Here is a 25732-nt window from a genome sequence, read left to right on the forward strand (position 1 = left end):
GTTTAAATTTGGTAAATTTGCCAGCCACCCCTTTAATTTAGTAAATTACACAGATTTAAAGGGGTTGCCGCAGGTATATAAGTTATTCCCCAGTCCACAGGAAAGGGGTAGTAAGGGTCTTACTGATAAGACCCCACCGATCATGCCAATGGGACCCCCAGCTCTCCAGAGTGGAGCAGCAGGACAAGCATGTGACCTGCTACTCCATGTACTTCTATGGTATGGACGGAAATAGCTCTGATCACTCCTATAGACGATAATAATGCGGCAGGGCGCATGCATGGTTTCTCTCTCCATCCAATAGTGAGAATATGATCCCCATTCTTGCGGTCGGTGAAGATCCCAGCACTCATTGATCATCTAGTTGTCTCCTGTACAATGGAAATGTTATGTTTCAACATTAAGCGTTATTATTTGTTGCGTTGGGTTACAGCAAGTGATATAATAGCAAATAACTTGTAAATGTGTGAATAGAAGTCATCTAATTATACGCGGTGAGAGAGTAATAAACTTCACATTTGGAACAATGGATGAACATAAAAATAACAAAACAACAGTTTAACCTGTAAAAGAGAAAAAAAAACCAAAAAAACTTAATGGGGTATAGGAAGGAACTATGGAAATGGGGAGCTGTGAAGGGAGGAAGGGGGGATAATGAAAATAAAATGGAAATGTTATATCTTAAATACTTGGACATCCCCTTTAAGATGGCTGGGATTTTTGTGCTGGTAGTTACAAGCTGATTGACTACTGATACACTTTCGGAAGAATTCTTGGTGATATTCTAGTGGGCTACAAACTGCCTGTATACACTCACCGGCCACTTTATTAGGTACACCATGCTAGTAACGGGTTGGACCCCCTTTTGCCTTCAGAACTGCCTCAATTCTTCGTGGCATAGATACAACAAAGTGCTGGAAGCTCCTCAGAGATTTTGGTCCATATTGACATGATGGCATCACACAGTTGCCGCAGATTTGTCGGCTGCACATCCATGATGCGAATCTCCCATTCCACCACATCCCAAAGATGCTCTATTGGATTGAGATCTGGTGACTGTGGAGGCCATTTGAGTACAGTGACCTCATTGTCATGTTCAAGAAACCAGTCTGAGATGATTCCAGCTTTATGACATGGCGCATTATCCTGCTGAAAGTAGCCATCAGATGTTACAGGGTACATTGTGCTCATAAAGGGATGGACATGGTCAGCAACAATACTCAGGTAGGCTGTGGCATTGCAACGATGCTCAATTGGTACCAAGGGGCCCAAAGAGTGCCAAGAAAATATTCCCCACACCATGACACCACCACCAGCCTGAACCGTTGATACAAGGCAGGATGGATCCATGCTTTCATGTTGTTGACGCCAAATTCTGACCCAACCATCCGAATGTCGCAGCAGAAATCGAGACTCATCAGACCAGGCAACGTTTTTCCAATCTTCTACTGTCCAATTTCGATGAGCTTGTGCAAATTGTAGCCTCAGTTTCCTGTTCTTAGCTGAAAGGAGTGGCACCCGGTGTGGTCTTCTGTTGCTGTAGCCCATCTGCCTCAAAGTTCGACGTACTGTGCGTTCAGAGATGCTCTTCTGCCTACCTTGGTTGTAACGGGTGGCGATTTGAGTCACTGTTGCCTTTCTATCAGCTCGAACCAGTCTGCCCATTCTCCTCTGACCTCTGGCATCAACAAGGCATTTCCGCCCACAGAACTGCCGCTCACTGGATGTTTTTTCTTTTTCGGACCATTCTCTGTAAACCCTAGAGATGGTTGTGCGTGAAAATCCCAGTAGATCAGCAGTTTCTGAAATACTCAGACCAGCCCTTCTGGCACCAACAACCATGTCACGTTCAAAGGCCTCAAATCACCTTTCTTCCCCATACTGATGCTCGGTTTGAACTGCAGGAGATTGTCTTGACCATGTCTACATGCCTAAATGCACTGAGTTGCCACCATGTGATTGGCTGATTAGAAATTAAGTGTTAACGAGCAGTTGGACAGGTGTACCTAATAAAGTGGCCGGTGAGTGTATGTATTTAGGAATTTTTTTTGTTCTATAATTTGTCCACTTTAACCTTCTTCTCTTTATCTTTGATCACATGGGGGCAGATTTACTAACCCGGTCCATTCGTGATCCTGCGGCGTGTTGCCTGATGTTGATTCGGAGCTTGCCTTGATTCACTAAGGTCGTGCGCCCGATATCCACTAGGTGTCGCTGCTGCGCTGAAGTCCGCCGGAGTTTACCTTCTTCATCTCGGTGTATGCGAGTGCTATTCTTGCTAAACTAATTTAAAAAAAAAAATTTCCGACAGCCACAACCCCCCCCCCCCATTTCTGTCGCGTGAAAGCCGGCGCCATCCGATCGCATGCGCCAAAATACCGGGGCAATTCGGCGCAAATCGGAAATATTCAGGAAACCCGACGAAAATGCGTGATTCGGATCCATAGTAAATGAGCCCCATTATATTGTTATATATATATATAACATATAATAATATATATGTTATATTGTGATTAAAAATAAGTTCATCCATATGCGTCCTGCTCCTTCTGTCTCTCCTGTGCAAGACAACTGGCGGCAGCAGGAGCCTCCCACTTGACCAAAAATATTTAGATAAAATGTGATGGCAAGAAGTTGAACCCCTGTGTTTCAGGAACCTTATGAAAATCCAGTTACTTCTCACATTAATTTCAAGGACCCTTTAAAATCATTCTCCATTATTCCACTATTAGGTTCAACTTAGGTACAAACGGATTCATGCAACCAAATTACGTCTTTTATGTGGGACTGAAATGCACCTGTTTTACCTTATCCAATTTTTCTCAACATTTTTTTTTGACACTCATTGAAAACAAAAACACACATGAAAACATTTAAATGGACCCAAAATTGATGCGTTTATATGTAATTAAAACAGATAAAAACTATAAAAGCATTCACTTTGATCTTACAACAAAAGATTTCATCTTGTGCCATTACATGACTTCTTGTTCCCCTGAGGGGATAAATTGCTCGTGTTCCGATCAGGAGGTCCGGAAGGGCCTGAGTCATATAAAGGATGTAACACTTTGCTTTATGGGTTGCTTTTTCTAAGCCAAAAAACTTTTCAAACATTCTTTTTAAATGTTCTTTAAAAAGTTTTGCTGCTATGCTATTATCCATATAGAGGACATTGTACAGGGAGGGGGAGGAGATAAGCTGTGACATCATCTATTGTCAGTAGTGATGTAATGATGGGTCAGTGTTATCTATATAGAGGTCATTGTACAGGGAGGAGGAGGAGATAAGCTGTGACATCATCTATTGTCAGTAGTGATGTAATGATGGGTCAGTGTTATCTATATAGAGGTCATTGTACAGGGGGAGGAGATAAGCTGTGACATCATCTATTGTCAGTAGTGATGTAATGATGGGTCAGTGTTATCTATATGGAGGCCATTTTACAGGGAGGGGGAGGAGATAAGATGTGACATCATCTATTGTCAGTAGTGATGTAATGATGGGTCAGTGTTATCTATATGGAGGCCATTTTACAGGGAGGGGGAGGAGATAAGATGTGACATCATCTATTGTCAGTAGTGATGTAATGATGGGTCAGTGTTATCTATATAGAGGTCATTGTACAGGGAGGGGGAGATAAGCTGTGACATCATCTATTGTCAGTAGTGATGTAATGATGGATCAGTGTTATCTATATAGAGGTCATTGTACAGGGAGGGGGAGGGGATAAGCTGTGACATCATCTATTGTCAATTGTGATGTAATGATGGGTCAGTGTTATCTATATAGAGGTCATTGTACAGGGAGGGGGAGGAGATAAGCTGTGACATCATCTATTGTCAGTAGTGATGTAATGATGGGTCAGTGTTATCTATATAGAGGTCATTGTACAGGGAGGGGGAGGAGATAAGCTGTGACATCATCTATTGTCAGTAGTGATGTAATGATGGGTCAGTGGTATCTATATAGAGGACATTGTACAGGGTGGAGGAGATACGCTGTGACATCATCTATTGTCAGTAGTGATGTAATGATGGGTCAGTGTTATCTATATTGAGGTCATTGTACAGGGAGGGGGAGGAGATAAGCTGTGACATCATCTATAGTCAGTAGTGATGTAATGATGGGTCAGTGTTATCTATATAGAGGTCATTGTACAGGAAGGAGGAGGAGATAAGCTGTGACATCATCTATTGTCAGTAGTGATGTAATGATGTGTTATCTATATAGAGGTCATTGTACAGGGAGGGGGAGGAGATAAGCTGTGACATCATCTATTGTCAGTAGTGATGTAATGATGTGTTATCTATATAGAGGTCATTATACAGGGAGGGGGAGGAGATAAGCTGTGACATCATCTATTGTCAGTAGTGATGTAATGATGGGTCAGTGTTATCTATATAGAGGTCATTGTACAGGGAGGGGGAGGGGATAAGCTGTGACATCATCTATTGTCAGTAGTGATGTAATGATGGGTCAGTGTTATCTATATAGAGGTCATTGTACAGGGAGGGGGAGGAAATAAGCTGTGACATCATCTATTGTCAGTAGTGATGTAATGATGGGTCAGTGTTATCTATATAGAGGTCATTGTACAGGGAGGGGGAAGAGATAAGCTGTGACGTCATCTATTGTCAGTAGTGATGTAATGATGGGTCAGTGTTATCTATATAGAGGTCATTGTACAGGGAGGGGGAGGGGATAAGCTGTGACATCATCTATTGTCAATAGTGATGTAATGATGGGTCAGTGTTATCTATATAGAGGTCATTGTACAGGGAGGGGGAGGAGATAAGCTGTGACATCATCTATTGTCAGTAGTGATGTAATGATGGGTCAGTGTTATCTATATAGAGGTCATTGTACAGGGAGGGGGAGGAGATAAGCTGTGACATCATCTATTGTCAGTAGTGATGTAATGATGGGTCAGTGGTATCTATATAGAGGACATTGTACAGGGAGGAGGAGATACGCTGTGACATCATCTATTGTCAGTAGTGATGTAATGATGGGTCAGTGTTATCTATATTGAGGTCATTGTACAGGGAGGGGGAGGAGATAAGCTGTGACATCATCTATAGTCAGTAGTGATGTAATGATGGGTCAGTGTTATCTATATAGAGGTCATTGTACAGGAAGGAGGAGGAGATAAGCTGTGACATCATCTATTGTCAGTAGTGATGTAATGATGTGTTATCTATATAGAGGTCATTGTACAGGGAGGGGGAGGAGATAAGCTGTGACATCATCTATTGTCAGTAGTGATGTAATGATGTGTTATCTATATAGAGGTCATTATACAGGGAGGGGGAGGAGATAAGCTGTGACATCATCTATTGTCAGTAGTGATGTAATGATGGGTCAGTGTTATCTATATAGAGGTCATTGTACAGGGAGGGGGAGGGGATAAGCTGTGACATCATCTATTGTCAGTAGTGATGTAATGATGGGTCAGTGTTATCTATATAGAGGTCATTGTACAGGGAGGGGGAGGAGATAAGCTGTGACATCATCTATTGTCAGTAGTGATGTAATGATGGGTCAGTGTTATCTATATAGAGGTCATTGTACAGGGAGGGGGAGGAGATAAGCTGTGACATCATCTATTGTCAGTAGTGATGTAATGATGGGTCAGTGTTATTTATATAGAGGTCATTGTACAGGGAGGGGGAGGAGATAAGCTGTGACATCATCTATTGTCAGTAGTGATGTAATGATGGGTCAGTGTTATCTATATAGAGGTCATTGTACAGGGAGGGGGAGGAGATAAGCTGTGACATCATCTGTTGTCAGTAGTGATGTAATGATGGGTCAGTGTTATCTATATAGAGTCATTGTACAGGGAGGGGGAGGAGATAAGCTGTGACATCATCTATTGTCAGTAGTGATGTAATGATGGGTAAGTGTTATCTATATAGAGGTCTATGAATCTTCGAATTATTGTTTTTATTTTATTGATTATAGTAAAGCCATTCTTGTTTCCTCCTCAGCAACAGCTGCACTTTTCAATGTCTTCTTTCCCAGTTCTTATTGTCTCCCCCTTTCCTCCCCCAGTTTGCCTACGCCGTCTCAGTATTGAAAGAGTGCTGTAAGATGCGTCCCACAGACCCGACCGTTCTGCTTCTTGCTGCCAAGGTCTGCATTGGACCACTGCATTGGGTAAGTAAGCTGAAGTAATGACTCTTACATAATGCATTAGGCACAGCGGTGCGGTGCCGCCGAGCATAAAAATAGTCTCAGAAATCCTGCCCCGGCATTTACACCTGAAGAGCCTCGATTGTAATTACACTTTTTTTTTGTGGAAAAATTTGGAATTAAAAGGAACATAAAGATGAAACAAAATGTCTAAAAAATACTGATAATTTTACATACGAAGAATAAAAGGAATTCCCTGAACGTGGGTGACAGACGGCCGCTTCATCTGGTGTCTCGGGCCTCATGTGCTCAAGTTCCTGTTTTTTCGTGTGCGTCATTCCAGCATTTTAATGAGCGCCATCTTTGATGCTGGATAAGAACAACGTTAAGGCGAAACGTATAATTGCTTCCTATAAATCTGACCAGACAGAAGTGGTGACATTTTTGTCTGTGCATGATATCATATGATATTAGACTCCTGTCATCAGGGGCGTAACTTGAGACGGGTGCTCAAAAGCGGGCCCAAGAGGCTTAGGGGCCCATAAGGTGTCACTTTCCCATTTGAAAAGACTAGGACAATAAACCATACATCATATTTGGGGCCCGGCACTGACTTTGCTCACCCCCTTGCCACAACCAGGCTGAACATTTGCCGTGCATGTACAGCGACTCTCTATTCATGGAAGCATCAGGTCTGTACGCTTGGCTATATGAGGCCCCCCCGATGACATGTACGGAGAGTGGGTACGCTCCATTCAGCTTATGGAATGGGGTTGGTGGACCTCCGTTCGCAGCATATGTGCCCCTGAGGTAGGACTTGCACCTTTCATGTATTGAGGACATATCCTATAGAATGCCCCTTTAATGTAGCTAGTTGTTACGTCTTATCTCTGGAGGCCTCCTAGAGTAGTGGTCCTGAACCTTTTTTGAACCAAGGACCCTACAATAACATTTATCCAGGGAACGTGGAAATCCCTCTCCGATTTACAGTTTGTGAGCCTCGCCATTACAGTGTTCCTAACCCCTCCGCCTAATGTGCCAACAAAGTGTCATAGCCCGTCCCTCTTATTAGGCCGCATACTATCTAATTCCCCCCATAGTGGCCCCCTCATGGAATAACAACCCCCAGTTTTAAGTGCTCTTTCCTGTCGCATTTTTAATACTCCCATTTTTTGTAGCCCTTATTCTTATAATCCCTTCTTTCCTGTTACACCCACCCTCCTTCCTTCCTTCCTTCCTTTACGGTGTTAAAAAAAATCAGATACTTGCCTTTCCACCTCCCTCCAAGATGGTCTTCTTTTTTTTGTGCGGGGCTATGAAGCTGGTAGGTACATTGTCAAACACTCAACGGTGGAGCAGGGAGCCAATGACTCCTTGCTTCACTATTATATTAAGCTTAGTGTACCACGAACTGGGGCTACGAGTTATAGGATGTATAGAGCTTCAGAATACATACTAAACCATCTCAATTATTCACAAGAGGGGAACAGGATCCTATGTATCCTGGTTAATGGGGGTCCCCGTGGTCACACACCCAAAGTTCTGCCAGTTATTGGCTATCCAGTGAGTAGAAGATGTTTTTAAATAAATGGGGTTCCCCTTTAATGTAAATGTAGCTAAATAAAATGTGTTAAAACTTCTTTATCTCAATCCAACATAGACATGACCCTTCACAGTAATTCCAACCTTTTATGAAAATTAGTGGGGGTTTAGGAGTAGAAATATGATTTTAAAAAACATAGAAAAGGCTCTTCATATAATTTACAACCCTGCACAGGTGAGCTGTTCTCCGCAGTTGAATAGAACAGGAAGCAGACAGCGCCATTCTCTGTGTAGTGGTCAGACTGGGACACTGCAGTTACGGTAATTCCCCCAGAATTCTTAGAATCTTCTTGTCCGAGAGTTGCCTGAAGTAGTAAAGTAAGGATGTAGTAAATAAGCCGATCCCTTTTATTGTGGTAAACCTTCTATCAAACCCTATAAATGGGTGTGGGAGTATTCGGCACCTGCGTCTCAGTAACCTCCTGCTGCTGTTTCCTTCTCTTTACATTTACGTTTTTTTGTGATACCATTTGATATTTGACAAACAATTTAGTTCCACAACTACTGCAGAAAAACTATAATTTGGACAAACGTAATTACAGATATGTTCACATTTTCCAGGACATTTCACTGCGCAGACACGGCAAATGACTACTTGTCATGTTTCTAGAGATTCGGTTCAAAAGGAGCATTTCTGAATTAAGCCCAAAAAAGAAAATTATATTTAGCTGCGTAAGATTCCTGATTGTGGTAAAACCTCTGCTGTAACAGGGAATTTTCTGCAGACCGTTCTCAATATTATATGCAGAGACAAGAATCTATCTATCTATCTATCTATCTATCTATCATCTATCTATCTCATATCTATCTATCTATCTCATATCTATCTATGTATCTCCTCTATATCTATCTATCTATCTATCTATCTCATATCTATCTATCTTTCTATCTCATATCTATCTATCATCTATCTCATATCTATCTATCTATCTATCTCATATCTATCTATCTATCTATCTATCTATCTATCTATCTCATATCTATCTATCTTTCTATCTCATATCTATCTGTCATCTATCTCATATCTATCTATCTATCTCATATCTATCTATCTATCTATCTATCTATCTATCTATCTATCTCATATCTATCTATCTCATATCTATATATTATCTATCTATCTATCTATCTATCTATCTATCTATCTATCTATCTATCTATCTATCTATCTATCTATCTATCTATCTATCTTAATTTCTATGTATATTGTGCATCTTAGACCTCATGCATACTACCATGTGTGCAAAATGGGCTGCAAGCAGCGGTTTCAGCCTGTGGACACCGTGGGGGGCATCATCTATCGGTTTGTTTAGCAAAATCATATTGGTGGGCTCAGATACCCTGTGAGGTTTTGTGAGGAAAGCTTTATCCACTACATAGACCTGCGATGTTCAGTCCATTGGTCACTTGCCTTATTTGCATCTCAGTCTCTTTCAAGTTAATGCCTCTAAGCTGCAGTACCAAGCATGTCCACTAAAGCATGTACAATACGGTGAGCAGTGCCGAATGCTCTTCTAAATGCCACAGTCTCTTCAAACAGATGATTGCTTATGTATGGATCTGATATTGATCCTAAGGTAGGTGTTCATATGTCATTATGGAATTAAAGCAATTCTAAATATATATTGAAAAAAAAATCAATCTACAGCATTTTGTAAAAATTACTTCATCATCTCCCGCACTATAGAAAAACACCAGCACGCAAACAAAACAGTTAAAATGTTTTTTGGGTAAAAGCCAATGTGCTTTAGTAGTTTGTCATCGTGTCCTCTAAGTCTCTCGATTTGGACGGTATTATACACAAGCCGCTATCTTCTGACTTCATCTTCAAGTACAAGGGCAGAAGTAAAAGCTGACATTGAGCAGATGTGCCTGGCGCTTTGACAGTCCGCACAAAATGGCTGACCCGGGGGCCAGCGACTGCACTGCAGTACTCCTACCACACTGGTTCGAGGGATGACAAAAAGTAAAAACAACATCTGGGCTCTATTACACAACCAAAAAGAGAAATGTATGCAATTGTTAAAGTAACAGAATGGGGCACATTTACTTTCCTGTCCCCGGAGTTCACCGAAAATACATTGTCCGACGATCATGCACTGTGCCGCGATTCACTATGATCGTGCGCCCGATATCCTGCATATGTTGTTCCCCGCTCAGGTCCGCCGGAGTTCACCTTCTTTTTCCTGGTGCATGTAAGTGCATTGTCATGCGATACAATTTGAATGTTAAATCCCGTGCTCAGTCCGAATCAGTCGGACCGACCAACGGCACACCCCCCAATTTGCGTTGCACGGAAGCCGGCACAGCTGTGCCAAAAAAACTATTGTGTGTGACACAATCCCAGCACAGACACCTGTTAAATCCTTGTCCAAGCCGTGCAAACCCCCGAAAAAGTTGAACAGTCTGACGAAAGTGCAATCCGCGACCATTAGTACATGAGCACCAATGTCTCCAATGAAGGACCTGGATCTATTCACTGGGCCAAAGTGCAGCTATACAGAGTGCTCCTTGCTCTGGAGGACCCAGCATGTCCATAAATTGTGTCTTTAGCCTAGCTATTTCAAAGGAAATTGTGTACTGCTGCATAATTCCATAGATGGCGCTGCTGGAGAAATGAACACATTGGGGGTCATTTACTAAGGGCCCGATTCACGTTTTCCCGACGTGTTACCCGAATATTTCCGACTTGCGCCGATTTCCCCTGAATTGGCACGGGATTTTGGTGCACGCGATTGGATTGTGGCGCCGGCATGCACGTGACGGAAATCGGGGGGCGTGGGCGAACGAAAACCCGACAGATTCGGGAAAACCGCTGCATTTTTTTAAAAAAGTGTGTCGCGAAAATTGCACTTACCTTCACTCAGCCCGGCTCGGTGTATTCCAGGGCGCTCAGATGCTCTTCAGCGCAGCAGCGCCACCTGGTGGACGTCGGAGGAACTGCCTTAATAAATCCCGGCCGGACCCGAATCCAGCGCAGAGAACGCGCCGCTGGACCGCGAATGGGCCGGGTAAGTAAATCTGCCCCATACTGCCCAGTTTCCTTAATTTTCAGATTCCGAGCCCAAAAAGCATATGGATGATGCAACAATGTGGTATGTACAAAATAAATTATCCACAGGAGAGAGAACAAATTTGGATATTAGCTACTGTTGAAGATTAGACAGGCTCCTATAACACGGTTATAGTATATAAGATGATGGCACACACTGAATGTAAGTATATGATATTGTAGATTTTTAGGAAGATATAAAAAGAAAGATAATCTTACTGTCCTCCTGCCAGGCAGAGATGGTACAGTTTCTAGCTGCCAATGTGATGCTGTGCTGAATGTTAATGGGAGTGATTAACAGACAAAAGAGAAATACAGAAATTCAAAGTGGTGTCTTTGCACAGGTTCGTCATAGACTGCAACTGTGCCATAGCCGAGAGCAGGACTATGAACAGTACAGTTTCTAGTTACCCATAATCCACCAATATCAGTGATAACGGATCATTATTAGCGTCTTTCCGCCTATTAGTAATACCTGTATATAGTCTTGTCAGGAATTTGGAAAAACTGTCAATGTCTCCTGTCGATAATAATACAGAGGAGTCTAAGCTGTTTTTTAGCCGAGAGCAGGACTGTGAGCAGTAAAGTTTCTAGTTTCCTATGTGATGCTGTGCTGAAGCATCATGAGAGTGATAACAGATAGCTCAGAAATCCAGCAGTCACTACGGCATCTGATCAGAGGCAGCAGTGCCAGACACTATTACCATTCCCATAATCCACCAATATCAGTGATAACTAGAGATGAGCGAACATACTCGTCCGAGCTTGATGCTCGTTCGAGCATTAGCGTACTCGAAACTGCTCGTTGCTCGGACGAATACTTCGCCCGCTCGAGAAAATGGCAGCTCCCGCCGTTTTGCTTTTTGGCGGCCAGAAACAGAGCCAATCACAAGCCAGGAGACTCTGCACTCCACCCAGCATGACCTGGTACCCTAACACGTCGATAGCAGTGGTTGGCTGGCCAGATCAGGTGACCCTGGGATAGACTAGCCGCTGGCCGCGCTGCTCGGATCATTCTCTGTCTGGATGCCGCTAGGGAGAGAGCTGCTGCTGGTCAGGGAAAGCGTTAGGGTGTTCTATTAGAATAGTGTTAGGCAGGAGTGATTCTACAACAACCCAACAGCCCTTCTTAGGCCTACAATAACGTTATACTTTTTTTTTTTTGTTTGCTTGTGGCTGGGCTTGCTGGCACTAGTAGTGCAGCTAGTACCATATTGTGAGGAATTAGCAGGGGGACTTGCTACCGTTGTGTTTAGCTCTTAGTGACACACATATCCCCCTCAAACACCAAAGTGGGGCAATTTATTAGGGGTTTGATTTCAATTAGGCACAGTCTGCCATTTACTTTTTATTTTACGTTTATTTTTTCATAACTCAGCGTCATCTCATCTGGCATAGTAGTGTGCTTTCATACTTGGCTAGAAAATAGCCATAGGAGAATCCAAACGGCTTACTTACGCCTACAGTAGCGTTATATATATTTGATTTCTGGTTGATCTGCTGGTGGCTGTAGTTGCTGCAGTGCATCTACTAGCAAATTGTGAGCAATTTGTAGTGAGAGTTGCGACCGCTGTGTTTTGCGCTTAGTGACGCACATATCCATCGCAAAGACCGAAGTGGGAAAATTTATTAGGGGTTGGATTTCAATTAGGCACAGTCTGCCATTTCCTTTTTTATTTTACGTTTATTTTTTTAATAACTCAGCGTCATCTCATCTGGCATAGCAGTGTGCTTTCATACTTGGCTAGAAAATAGCCATAGCAATAGGATAGCATTGTTTGGTTTTAAAAACTAAAAAACACAAAAAAAACTAAAAAACACAAAAAAACACAAAAAAAAGTAAAAAAAAAATTAAAGTTATAACTTTCATTTTCAAAATGTTTAACCCGAGGGCTAGGGGTAGAGGACGAGGGCGGGGACGTGGGCGTCCAACTACTGCAGGAATCAGAGGCCGTGGTCCTGGGCGGGGTGAGACACCATTTGCTGATGAGGGAGCAGGGGAACGCCGCAGAGCTACACTCCCTAGGTTCATGTCTGAAGTTACTGGGACTCGTGGTAGAGCACTGTTGAGGCCAGAACAGTGCGAACAGGTGATGTCGTGGATTGCCGACAATGCTTCGAGCAATTTGTCCACCAGTCAGTCTTCCACGCAGTCCACCCATGTCACCAAAATCGGCACTCCTCCAGCTCCTGCACCTCAGCCTCCTCCCCCCCAGTCTGCCCCCTCCCAGCAAAATTTGCCATTTGAACCGGCATACTCTGAGGAACTGTTTTCTGGACCCTTCCCACATTCACAAACCACTTGTCCGGTTGCTGCTGAGCAATTTTACGATGCCCAGGTTTTCCACCAGTCGCAGTCTGTGGGTGATGATGACCTTCTTGACGTAGTGGAAGAAGTGTGTAAAGAGGTGTCCGACGATGAGGAGACACGGTTGTCAGACAGTGGGGAAGTTGTTGTCAGGGCAGGAAGTCCGAGGGGGGAGCAGACTGAGGGATCGGAGGATGATGAGGTGACAGACCCAAGCTGGGTTGATAGGCCGGGTGAACACAGTGCTTCTGAGACGGAGGAGAGTCCTCGACCAGAACAGGTTGGAAGAGGCAGTGGTGGGGCCAGACGGAGAGGCAGGGCCAGACCTGGTGCATCAGCGCCAAATGTGTCAACTAGTGAAGCTCCCGTGGCGAGGGCTCCTGCGGCGAGGGCTAGATTTTCAGAAGTCTGGAGGTTCTTTAAGGAAACACCGGATGACCGACGGACTGTGGTGTGCAACATTTGCCAAACCAGGATCAGCAGGGGTTCCACCACTAATAGCTTAACTACCACCAGTATGCGCAGGCATATGAATGCTAAACACCCCACTCAGTGGCAACAAGCCCGTTCACCTCCGGCCGTGCACACCACTGCTCCTTCCCCTGTGTCAGCTGATAGTCAGCCCCTGCCCAGGACCCTGCCACAAAAACCCCATCGTCGCCTCCACGATCCTCCACAGCATCCACCAGCGTTCAGCTCTCCATACCCCAGACGCTGGAGCGGAAACGCAAATATAGTGCAACCCACCTGCACGCCCAAGCCCTTAATGTCCACATCTCCAGATTGCTCAGCCTGGAGATGCTGCCCTATAGGCTAGTAGAGACCGAGGCCTTTCGCAACCTCATGGCGGCAGCCGCCCCTCGGTATTCGGTCCCCAGCCGCCACTACTTTTCCCGATGTGCCGTCCAAGCCCTGCACCAGCACGTGTCAGACAACATCATCCGTGCCCTGACCAACGCCGTTTCTGACAAGGTCCACCTGACCACGGACACGTGGACGAGTGCTGCCGGGCAGGGCCACTATATATCGCTGACGGCACATTGGGTTAACTTGGTGGAGGCTGGGACCGAGTCTGACCCTGTGGCTGGTCATATACTGCCGACGCCAAGGATTGTGGGGCCTACCTCGGTCCAGGTGTTTCAGGCCTACTATGCCTCCTCCTCCTCCCACCCCTCCTCCACCTCCTCCTCCGAACTACCATCCGTGGGCATGGCGCCATCAGTCGGTAGCTCTAGGCACAGCAGCAGTGCCGTCGCTAAGCGACAGCAGGCGGTGCTCAAACTGCTGAGCCTAGGCGATAAAAGGCACACCGCCCAAGAACTATTACAGGGCATCACGGCGCAGACTGATCTGTGGCTGGCACCGCTGAACCTGAAGCCAGGCATGGTTGTGTGTGACAACGGCCGTAACCTGGTGGCGGCTCTGCAACTCGGCAGACTGACACATGTGCCATGCCTGGCCCATGTGTTAAATCTGATAGTTCAGCGTTTCCTCAAGACATACCCCAATCTGTCTGATTTGCTCACGAAGGTGCGCCGCATCTCTGCGCATTTCAGGAAGTCCAGCACAGATGCTGCCACTCTCAGGGCAGCGCAGCGCCGCCTCCAACTGCCCGCTCACCGACTGTTGTGCGACGTGCCCACGAGGTGGAATTCAACACTGACCATGTTATCCAGAGTTTACCAGCAGCGCCGAGGGATTGTAGACTGCCAGATGTCAACTTCCACCAGAACTGGTAGTCAGGTCAGTCAGCTTCCTCAAGTCTACAATGAGGAGTGGACGTGGATGTCTGATATCTGTCAGGTGCTGAGTAACTTTGAGGAGTCAACACAGATGGTCAGTGGCGATGCCGCCATCATCAGCCTCACCATCCCGCTGCTTGGCCTGTTGAAAAAATCTCTGATCAGCATGAAGTCGGAAGCTTTGCGCTCGTCACAAGAGACGGGGGAAGAAGATTCCCTTGTTGATAGCCAAAGCACCCTCAGGTCTGTTTCTCAGCGCATATCGGAGGAGGTGGAGGTGGAGGAGGATGAGGAGGAAGAGGAGGAGAATGTTGGCGAGACACAAGAGGGGACCATTGTTGAGTCCTTCACTGTTCAGCGTGTATGGGCAGAAGAAGAGGAGTTGGAGGAGGAGGAAATGGACAGTCAGGCCAGTGAGGGGAGTGAATTCTTACGCGTTGGTACTCTGGCGCATATGGCAGATTTCATGCTAGGCTGCCTATCCCGTGACCCTCGCGTTCAAAGAATTTATTCCAGCACCGATTACTGGGTGTTCACTCTCCTGGACCCACGGTACAAGCAAAATCTTTCCACTCTCATCCCTGGAGAGGAAAGTAGTGTGAGAATGCATGAATACCAGCAGGCCCTGGTGCACAAGCTGAAACAGTATTTCCCTTCTGACAGCGCTAGCGGCAGAGTGCGTAGTTCTGCGGGACAAGTAGCGAGGGAGAGTAGGCGAGCAGGCAGCTTGTCCAGCACTGGCAAGGGTACGCTTTACAAGGCTTTTGCCAGCTTTATGTCACCCCAGCAAGACACTGTCACCTGTCCCCAGTCTCGGCAGAGTAGGGCTGATCTTTACAGAAAGATGGTGAGGGAGTACGTAGCTGACCATACCATCGTCCTAAATGATCACACAGCTCCCTACAACTACTGGGTTTCAAAGCTGGACATGTGGCACGAACTGGCGCTGTACGCCTTGGAGGTTCTTGCCTGCCCTGCCGCTAGCGTGTTGTCCGAGCGGGTTTTCAGTGCAGCTGGTGGCATCATCACCGATAAGCGTACACGCCTGTCGACTGACAGCGCTGACAGGCTGACGCTTATTAAGATGAATAAAGCCTGGATTTCTCCTAACTTCCAATCTCCACCAGGTGAAGGAAGCTCAACCTGAATAATTTATCCACTCCTCCTCCTCATTTTCCTCCTTCTCCTCCTCTTTGTACAGTAAAGCAGAGGAAACTGGCTATTTTTTGACAGGGCCCACTGGCTCTAGCTATAGTACTTTATGCATTTAATTTTTCTGGAGGGCCACCGACCCGGTCCTCTGTTTTAAACAATTTTTGGGACTGCCACATACAGGCACTCAATCTATTCCATTTTTCTGGAGGGCCACCTACCTGCTCCTCTGGTTTGAAAACTTTTTGGGACTGCCACATACAGGCACTCAATCTATTCCATTTTTCTGGAGGGCCACCTACCTGCTCCTCTGGTTTGAAAACTTTTTGGGACTGCCACATACAGGCACTCAATCTATTCCATTTTTCTGGAGGGCCACCTACCTGCTCCTCTGGTTTGAAAACTTTTTGGGACTGCCACATACAGGCACTCAATCTATTCCATTTTTCTGGAGGGCCACCTACCTGCTCCTGTGGTTTGAAAACTTTTTGGGACTGCCACATACAGGCACTCAATCTATTCCATTTTTCTGGAGGGCCACCTACCTGCTCCTCTGGTTTGAAAACTTTTTGGGACTGCCACATACAGGCACTCAATCTATTCCATTTTTCTGGAGGGCCACCTACCTGCTCCTCTGGTTTGAAAACTTTTTTGGACTGCCACATACAGGCACTCAATCTATTCCATTTTTCTGGAGGGCCACCTACCTGCTCCTCTGGTTTGAAAACTTTTTTGGACTGCCACATACAGGCACTCAATCTATTCCATTTTTCTGGAGGGCCACCTACCTGCTCCTCTGGTTTGAAAACTTTTTTGGACTGCCACATACAGGCACTCAATCTATTCCATTTTTCTGGAGGGCCACCTACCTGCTCCTCTGGTTTGAAAACTTTTTTGGACTGCCACATACAGGCACTCAATCTATTCCATTTTTCTGGAGGGCCACCTACCTGCTCCTCTGGTTTGAAAACTTTTTTGGACTGCCACATACAGGCACTATCCAAATTAAATTGTCTCCATAGCAGCCTCCACACGTTGTCTCCATTGCTACCTCCAAAAGTCGTCCATATAGCTGCCTCCATACATCGTCCCTTTATCAAACGAGGTGTGTCAGGCAGAAATTTGGGTTGTTTTCATGGATTCCACATCAAACTTGTTAACTTTGTCGCCACCCTGCTGTGTTATCCACAAAATATACTGGCAAACTTTTATCATTTACCAATATTATTTCAGCGCTTCTTGCGCTTCTGTTTACATTCCCCTCACCCGCCATATCCTAAACTTATAAGAACGCTACTACACTTGATCTTATACAAAAGGTTCTTAGAAGTGCTGTTTGGGGAGTAGCCTAGAGACACGGGCTTGGATTGGCGAAAGCTCGCCTGGCAACGGAGCGCCAGCTCCATGCCAAGATCCAACTAACATAGTTTTAACTGCAGCACCTTTAATCTACTACTAGTTCACTGCCTCCATACATGGTCCCCTTATCAAACGAGCTTTGTCAGGCAGAATTTTGGGTTGTTTTCATGGCTTCCACAACAAACTTGTTAACTTTGTCGCCACTCTGCTGTGTAATCCACAAAATATACTGGCAAACTTTTATCATTTACCAATATTATTTCAGCGCTTCTTGCGCATCTGTTTACATTCCCCTCACCCGCCATATCCTAAACTTATAAGAACGCTATTACACTTGATCTTATACAAAAGGTTCTTAGAAGTGCTGTTTGGGGAGTAGCCTAGAGACAGGGGCTTGGATTGGCGAAAGCTCGCCTGGCAGCGGCGCGCCAGCTCCATTCCAAGATACAACTAACATAGTTTTAACTGCAGCACCTTTAATTTACTACTAGTTCACTGCCTCCATACATGGTCCCCTTATCAAACGAGCTGTGTCAGGCAGAATTTTGGGTTGTTTTCATGGCTTCCATGTTAACTTTGTCGCCACCCTGCTGTGTAATCCACAAAATATACTGGCAAACTTTTATCATGTACCGATATTATTTGAGCGCTTCTTGCTCACCTCCTTTGGTTCCTCTCTGCCACCCATTGGTTTGAAGCCTGAGTCCATTTAGGGTATGTCGCCATGCCACTCTCTAGCCTGCCGCTGCTGCCGCTGCCTCTGCATGCCGTCCCCTATAGTGTCAGGGTCAATTATTGGATGTTTTAGATGCTATCTAGCTTCATTCTGTCACTCTGTCATGGCCATGCTGTTGCCCATAATTTTGGCATAATGGTGCGATTAAGCAGCCTCAGAGGCATCCATGCATGCTGCCCCTGCTGTTTCCTGTCCATTTCCGTGGTGTTTCCATCCTTTTCTGAGGTTCCCAGGTGTTTGGCCAAGCTTCCCTGTGCAGAGCCTTGGTCCCCTTGAAAAATGCTCGAGTCTCCCATTGACTTCAATGGGGCTCGTTATTCGAGACGAGCACTCGAGCATCGGGAAATGTTTGTCTCGAATAACGAGTACCCGAGCATTTTAGTGCTCGCTCATCTCTAGTGATAACGGATGATTATTCGCCTCTTTCCGCCTATTAGTAATACCAGTATACAGTCTTGTCAGGAATTTGGAAATTATCTTCTATGGATAAGAATAGAGAGGAGTCTGAGCGGTGCCCTAGCAGAGAGCGGGACTATGAGCGGAAGGTCTAATGATTACTGCTTGTTAAAGGTGAATTAATGTCTGGATTTCATGCTCCAGTTCTAGTGGCTTATATCTCTGGCACATTAATGTGCATCTGGCACACGGGATGTTCCTAGGTGCTGGATTGTTACATATTTCACACTGAGTCTCCTGAAAGCCCTGCTACATGTCAGAGAGGGTTGAAGCAAGGACAGAACGTGCAATGTACCTTTACCTTATAGACTGGATTTCTACATGATTAATTATAGAATTATACATTCTAAATATGTCATTTCTGTTTTTAACAATAATTTATTTAGCAGTTTTGCTGTTTTGGAAGAGATGATAGATACTATTTTGATCTGAACATTCTGTAGATTTCAATCTTAAACTCTGTGTTTGCGTGGGTTTCCTCCGGGTCCTTCAGTTTCCTCCCACACTCCAAAACATATTGGTAGGTTCATTAGATTGTGAGCCCCGTTGGGTGCAGGGACTGATTTGGAAAGCTCTGTACAGCGCTGTGGAATCTGTGTGCGCTATATATAAAAAAAATAGAAGAAGAATTAAAGTAGGCCAAATCTTAAAGGGAAGACAGTGTTAGGTATTGTCCCTTGTCCCTATTATCAGGCCTCTGTGTGTGTTGTTAGTAGCAGCTGGACTGTGAGAAATGCATTTAAATTCTAGGATTACAGAAGTGCAATAGAGGACATCCAAACACTGCTGTGCTCTCAGCTTTCTGCATTAGGCTGCCACACAGCCCCTCCTCTCTGCTCTAAGTATCCAACCAGAAATCACTTAGGCTACTTTCACACTATCGTACGGGGACGTACATACTGCCACACAGCTTGCAGCCATACATACTTCCCCATGGACGGCAATGGGCTCACGGAGCAATAAGGTGCCCCATCTTTCCATGTGCACGTGTATTTCTGTGGAGAGGGGAGGGGGTCACCCCTCCTCCTATCCATCACAGCAGATGTATGGCAGACATTCGTCTAAATGTCCTCTTACACAGAGCGGCAGCTGGAGCGGCACTAATGCACAGAGATAAGAGCAGAGCAGTGTAGGGTCATGTCTGTAGTGCACTTGGAAATTCACACTGGGGCACATTTACTAAGAACAGTGCAGTCTGTACTATGTGCAGTTTGCCTCTATCGTGTGCAGGGGGCGCCAGATTCAGGATTTCTGTCACACGTTCTGCATGAATCTGGCGCCCCCTGCACTTCCCCGACAGAGTGCACCAATTTTTTTTTTGTTACGCCTTTTACACGGGGTGTGCGACACAATTCAGTTAGACTTTGCATATTAAATCTGACGCACGGTGATGCACAAAGACTAGTGCAGCTGCGTCACAAAAATGTTGCGGCACTTACTCATAGATCCAGGCACCGTAACTGTGGTAATCTTCTTATATTTGTTATCCATTTACCTCCTTCCTTCTAAAATCAACTTTTAAAATTATGCTAATGAGAAAGAAGGGCTTTGTGCATGTTACAGAAGCACTTGTTACTCTGGATTCATAGGCTATTACACTATCTTACCCTCCCCCTGCACATCCCTGCATCAGTGAGCCGAGGCCGGGGGGAGGTTGCTCTTTCAGAATGTAACATCGTGTTCAGCTACTGCGTATGGACTTTATTTTGGAGTGGCTTACTTACTGCACCTCTAAATATACATACGCCCTCCGTTATGGTTATAATTATGCATATTTTCATTTCAGTAAGAGGCCTATTCCTAGGGTTGCCTATAATCATAGAGCTACAGTGCCTTTAGGCAAATTTTATACTGATAAAGGCGTATGCCAAAAATTGCATACATTTCCTCCTCCAGCTCTTGGTTCCAATATCAACTGGGCCTTCAATCGTTGGCAGGGCTGGGACACTAGCATCGAGGACGTCATAACCTTTGATGTTGGGCCTTTATGAGCACCGTGGAGGTTACTACCTATACATCACAAGTGATGTCGTGAGTTTTGACTGCATGTATCAAATTGGGAGGTCACCCCAATGCCTAATTGGGAGCCTGAGCAGGAGAAGTAGAACATATCTTTGCTACCCCAACCCCATCCTCCAGGGGATTTTTCAGGATTCCTGGAAACCCCTCCTAATACAGTCCTTGTAACTGTGCACAAATAACTACAGCAGTTAGTATGGAGCTTAGACAGAGAGAGAACGCACCTAAATCACATTATTATTCAAAACATGACATCACTTTGGATATTTAACCGAATAACGACCCAGTAAATTAATTGGAACAGTTGGAAGTAAAAGTTTTTGTCCCAAGTTGAACATTGGAGGATCTGGGGAAATCTAAAATGTACACCTTGATACAGTAACTGAGATAACTCAATAATCTCTACCACAATTTACTGGGAAGCCGCCGATGACTTTATTAAGTGGATAAAACTCGGCATGTGGGACTTCTCGGAAGAATCTCATATCCCATAGCTCTGGGAAACATTCTGCTAATGAAAAACACCAACCATTAGACTCCTTCCCCAGAGTGACCTCCAGCTCTACTTTGTATAGTCCTTTATAAATGCAAACTTGCTTCAAAAGCCACATTTCAAAAACACTGAATAGTTTTGTAACCCCAAATTGCATTATTACATTGTCTTTAAACTATGTAAGTAATAGACTCCTCTACACATCGGGGCTTATTTACTAAGGGTCGCAGGTTTTTGTCGGACTTTGTTTTTTCGCGCCTTCGACAGGTATTTAACAGGTGTCTGCGCTGGAATTGTGTCACAATCGGATTGCGCTGGCTTCCATGCAACACAAATCGGGAGCGAGCCGTCAGATGATCCGACTGATTCGGACTGAGCGCTGGATTTAAGTTTCAAATTGTGTCGCAAGACAATGCACTTACATGCACCGGGAAGAAGAGGGTGAACTCCAGTGGACCTGAGCGGGGAAGAGACACATGTAGGATATCGGGCGCACAATCTTTGTGAATTGTGCTTTATCGTCGGACAATGCACTTTTGGTGAACACCAAGGAACGGGTAAGTAAATGTGCCCCATCATGTATGTTAGGTCTCCAACTCCCTCCTGACTCGCCTCCAGAGGCCAATCAGGCCAGTTGGAATTCAACTATGTACAATTCTGCTTGGACAACCCGTTTCGACAGGTCATCAATATCATATCTGTTGGAGTCCAACAATTGTCACCCCCACTAATCAGCTGTAGATGATATATCCTTGTCCAATATATGATGTTCCGGACCCCTGAAAGGTATGCTAGGTCAGTTAATTATGTTTTTATTAAATTCTCCCTGAACCTCCGGTACCTCCGGCACAACAATCACCAACAACCATGAATGGCTGAAAGTTCCCTTTTTCTAGCCTCAGTATAACAGAGCCTTATCAGTACAGTAGACTGCCACCAACTCTCATTCAATATAAGCCCGGTCAGTAACTGGATTATATGGGGACAAAAGTCAACCCTGGTTGATACGGAAGTGGGGATTTGTGGATTGAGATAAAAGAACAGCGCAGGTTAAAACACACAATAGAATATATATATAAACAGTTAATAGAGTGTAGATTACAAGCGTAGTACTACAAGTCTAAGCAATTCCGTGCGTCGTTAACCTTATGCTGGTCAATGGAGATGGATGGCCCGCACATAAAGATTCCTGCTGTGTTTTGTGATGGTTAAATATCTCCCAGAAAAGAAAAACGAACAGAAGGGGGGACTTTCTTATATGAGGTGTAGACACACCACTTTACACCCCCTAGGTGGCTCTATAGAACACCCCACATTGGATCAGATCCAGGACCTTGGATGAGTACTAACTTCTCAATGGGAGGTCATGAGATTATGGTTCTGGATCACTAGAGTCTGTTGAGACCCACTTAGCATGCTCCCATTGAGAGTTCTGTATATCTTCTTTTCAGAGACCACCAGAACAAACTAAGACCCAGGTACACGTTCGCCACGCTGCCCAGATCCCAGATATGTATTCTGCCTCTGGTCCATAACTGTATAACTGGCAAATTGGCTGGAGCAAATGACACTCTCCAGCTTGTCTTCCTGACTTTATTAAGATATTCAAGAAAGGGCTGGGGGGGGGGGGCATATCAGGGACATGTGTGATGTACTGTGAAACTAGAAAAACTGGCTTGAAACCTCCCCTCTTTTGCTGTATATTTTATATTTATCACACCTCCCCCCTTTAGCGGCAGCTAAGGGGGTTGCACTTTTGTGTTTTTTCCCACACTCTCCCCATTACCTCTTTATGGGTTTCACACAGCCGGGAGCGTTGGTCTGTCCGGAGCTCCCGGTAAACCTCCACATTTCTCATGAATATCTCTGCATTTGGTGGATCTGAGGGTCCCTGGGCCATACATCTGATCAACCCTGCTGGACATTCACCTGATACAGCTGTCCTTGTCAAAGGATGTCAATGTATCCTTGTTCTGGATCCCAGATGTCAAAGGATCCTTGTTTTGGAGCCCAAATGTCAAAGGAATTGTGTTCTGGATCCCTGTTGTCAATGTATCCTTGTTCTGAATCCCAAATGTCAAAGGATACTTGTTCTGGAGCCCAGTTGTCTATGTATCCTTATTCTGGACAACAGGTGTCATTGTAAACTTATTCTGGAGCCCAGATGTCAATGTGTGTTTGTTCTATACCCCAGATGTCAAAGGATTCTTGTTCTGGAGCCCAAATGTCAAATGATCCTTGTTATGCATCCCTGATATCATTGTATCCTTGTTCTGGATCCCATGTGTCAAAGGATCCTTGTTCTAGAACCCTGTTGTCAATGTATCCTAGTTCTGAATCCAAGTTGTTCTTTGTTCTGGAGATCTAAGTTCAGTTGAACAATTCTTCTGGAACCACAAGTGTCAATGTAAAATGTAACTGCAGGACGAGGTTACAGCACATGTTTGCTTTGTTGCCCTTATTGTGTCATTGTATCTTTATCTTGTATCTTAAAGAGTACAAAGTCTTAGTGTATACTATATGCTCTAGAGCCCATCATATGAGCATATTACTCTGTGCTTGTTCAAGAATTTAGTAGTTATCTTTATATGTACATAAGTTTCCTCCCATTTTATGAAAAATAACATTTATACTTTACAACTTCCTTATAGACATATTTTTCATTATTCTCATCCATTTTTAATATAACTGCTTCCTTCAGGACACTTTTCTTCATATCCTTAGACTGAATACCTGTTCAGTGTTAATACTTTTCCTCTTTAGTAATACAACAAATACTTTACTTATTAAGGGCAGCACTGTGGCTTAGTGGTTAGCACTACAGCCTTGCAGCACTGGGGACCTGGGTTCAAGCTCTAGGGTCAACATCTGCAAAGCATTTGTATCTTCTCTCTGTGTTTGCACGGGTTTCCTCCAGGTCCTCTGGTTTCCTCCAAAACATCCTGGTAGGTTGATTAGGTCCCCTCACAGGGACAGGGACTGATTTGGCAAGTTCTGTGCAGTGCTGCGTAATCTGTGTGCGCTATATAAATAAAGGAATTATTATTATACAACCAAAATAATTTACATACACTTATACACTGTAACTATCAGCACAGGAAAGAGCTTGGAATTGCTACTATGCTATAGCTAAGCCACGTTGCCTGAACGGCTCTGCCTGTGTAATTACAACAAGAATAGAGCTTTCCTTTTCTAGGAAATGGCCACATGTTATCTCTATGGGATGAGACGGCAACATCATTGGGTTATTCTCTTGGTTAAAGTGTTTGGCTGTTCTAGAAGCCCAATTCACAATGTTAAAATAAGGAAAATGGTGGTGAACATCTATTATTTATTAGAAAGTTGACTATTTTGATGTCTAATTCTGATTCTAGAATGGCCAACACCTTTAAGCCATCAACTTAGGAACATTGCTTTGTAATTTTATGAGATGCCTAAAAAGGTGCCTATACGATTCGGGTCAAAGACAATTTGAACTTGACGCTTTCAGTGAGACAGACTGGCTGTCATGTCATGTAACCTCACGAGGACGTGTTCTTATAACCCCGGGAGGTAGACTTGGCATCTGTTTCCAGACTTCTTACGTTGGACAGCTGCGTCAGCTATGCCGGCTATTTATCATGTGCTGCACACAGATAAGTTTTCCTGGAGCGCGTATGCTATACATTCACATGACATAACTGACACGTGTTTCACTTTTCAGGCTATGTAAATGCTAATTTGGTGCGCATCAAAAAACACCTGAAATCAATGGGTCCCAATGCAAAATTTATACCAGCCTACCCCATACTGTAATGTAATGTAATGGTTTTAGTACTGGTCTCCTGTTAGGGTGAGGTGATAAGCTGTGACATCATCTATCATCAGTAGTGATGTAATGATGGGTCAGTGTTATCTATATAGAGGTCATTGTACAGGGAGGGGGAGGAGATAAGCTGTGACATCATCTATTGTCAGTAGTGATGTAATGATGGGTCAGTGTTATCTATATAGAGGTCATTGTACAGGGAGGGGGAGGAGATAAGCTGTGACATCATCTATTGTCAGTAGTGATGTAATGATGGGTCAGTGTTATCTATATAGAGGTCATTGTACAGGGAGGAGGAGATAAGCTGTGACATCATCTATTGTCAGTAGTGATGTAATGATGGGTCAGTGTTATCTATATAGAGGTCATTGTACAGGGAGGAGGAGGAGATAAGCTGTGACATCATCTATTGTCAGTAGTGATGTAATGATGGGTCAGTTATATCTATATAGAGGTCATTGTACAGGGATGTGGATGAGATAATCTGTGACATCATCTATTGTCAGTAGTGATGTAATGATGGGTCAGTGTTATCTATATAGAGGTCATTGTACAGGGAGGGGGAGGAGATAAGCTGTGACATCATCTATTGTCAGTAGTGATGTAATGATGGGTCAGTGTTATCTATATAGAGGTCATTGTACAGGGAGGGGGAGGAGATAAGCTGTGACATCATCTATTGTCAGTAGTGATGTAATGATGGGTCAGTGTTATCTATATAGAGGACATTGTACAGGGAGGGGGAGGAGATAAGCTGTGACATCATCTATTGTCAGTAGTGATGTAATGATGGGTCAGTGTTATCTATATAGAGGTCATTGTACAGGGAGGGGGAGGAGATAAGCTGTGACATCATCTATTGTCAGTAGT

At 44.5% G+C, this 25732-nt stretch overlaps 1 protein-coding gene and 1 long non-coding RNA gene across 5 annotated transcripts in view; one reads left to right on the top strand and one right to left on the bottom strand.

Moving 5' to 3' along the window:
• The window catches only part of TTC7A (tetratricopeptide repeat domain 7A), a 265076-nt gene that overhangs the window by 113513 nt on the left and 125831 nt on the right, over positions 1 to 25732 (top strand). For 3 of the 4 annotated variants that reach the window (XM_072140303.1, XM_072140304.1, XM_072140307.1), the window contains exon 11: positions 6055 to 6159. The exons of the other annotated variant lie outside the window; for it this stretch is intronic. In XM_072140303.1, the coding sequence (XP_071996404.1) occupies positions 6055 to 6159 (105 nt within the window). The remainder of the gene's footprint in view (positions 1 to 6054; positions 6160 to 25732) is intronic. 4 annotated transcript variants of the gene reach the window in all.
• The window catches only part of LOC140121092 (uncharacterized), a 31925-nt gene continuing 25126 nt past the window's right edge, over positions 18934 to 25732 (bottom strand). The window contains exons 2-3 of the long non-coding RNA XR_011854026.1: positions 22841 to 24076; positions 18934 to 19144 (exon numbers count right to left, since the gene is read on the bottom strand). This is a non-coding gene — a long non-coding RNA (uncharacterized lncRNA). The remainder of the gene's footprint in view (positions 19145 to 22840; positions 24077 to 25732) is intronic.

This window comes from Engystomops pustulosus, chromosome 3 (genome assembly GCF_040894005.1).
Source record: "Engystomops pustulosus chromosome 3, aEngPut4.maternal, whole genome shotgun sequence".
NCBI lineage: Eukaryota > Metazoa > Chordata > Amphibia > Anura > Leptodactylidae > Engystomops > Engystomops pustulosus.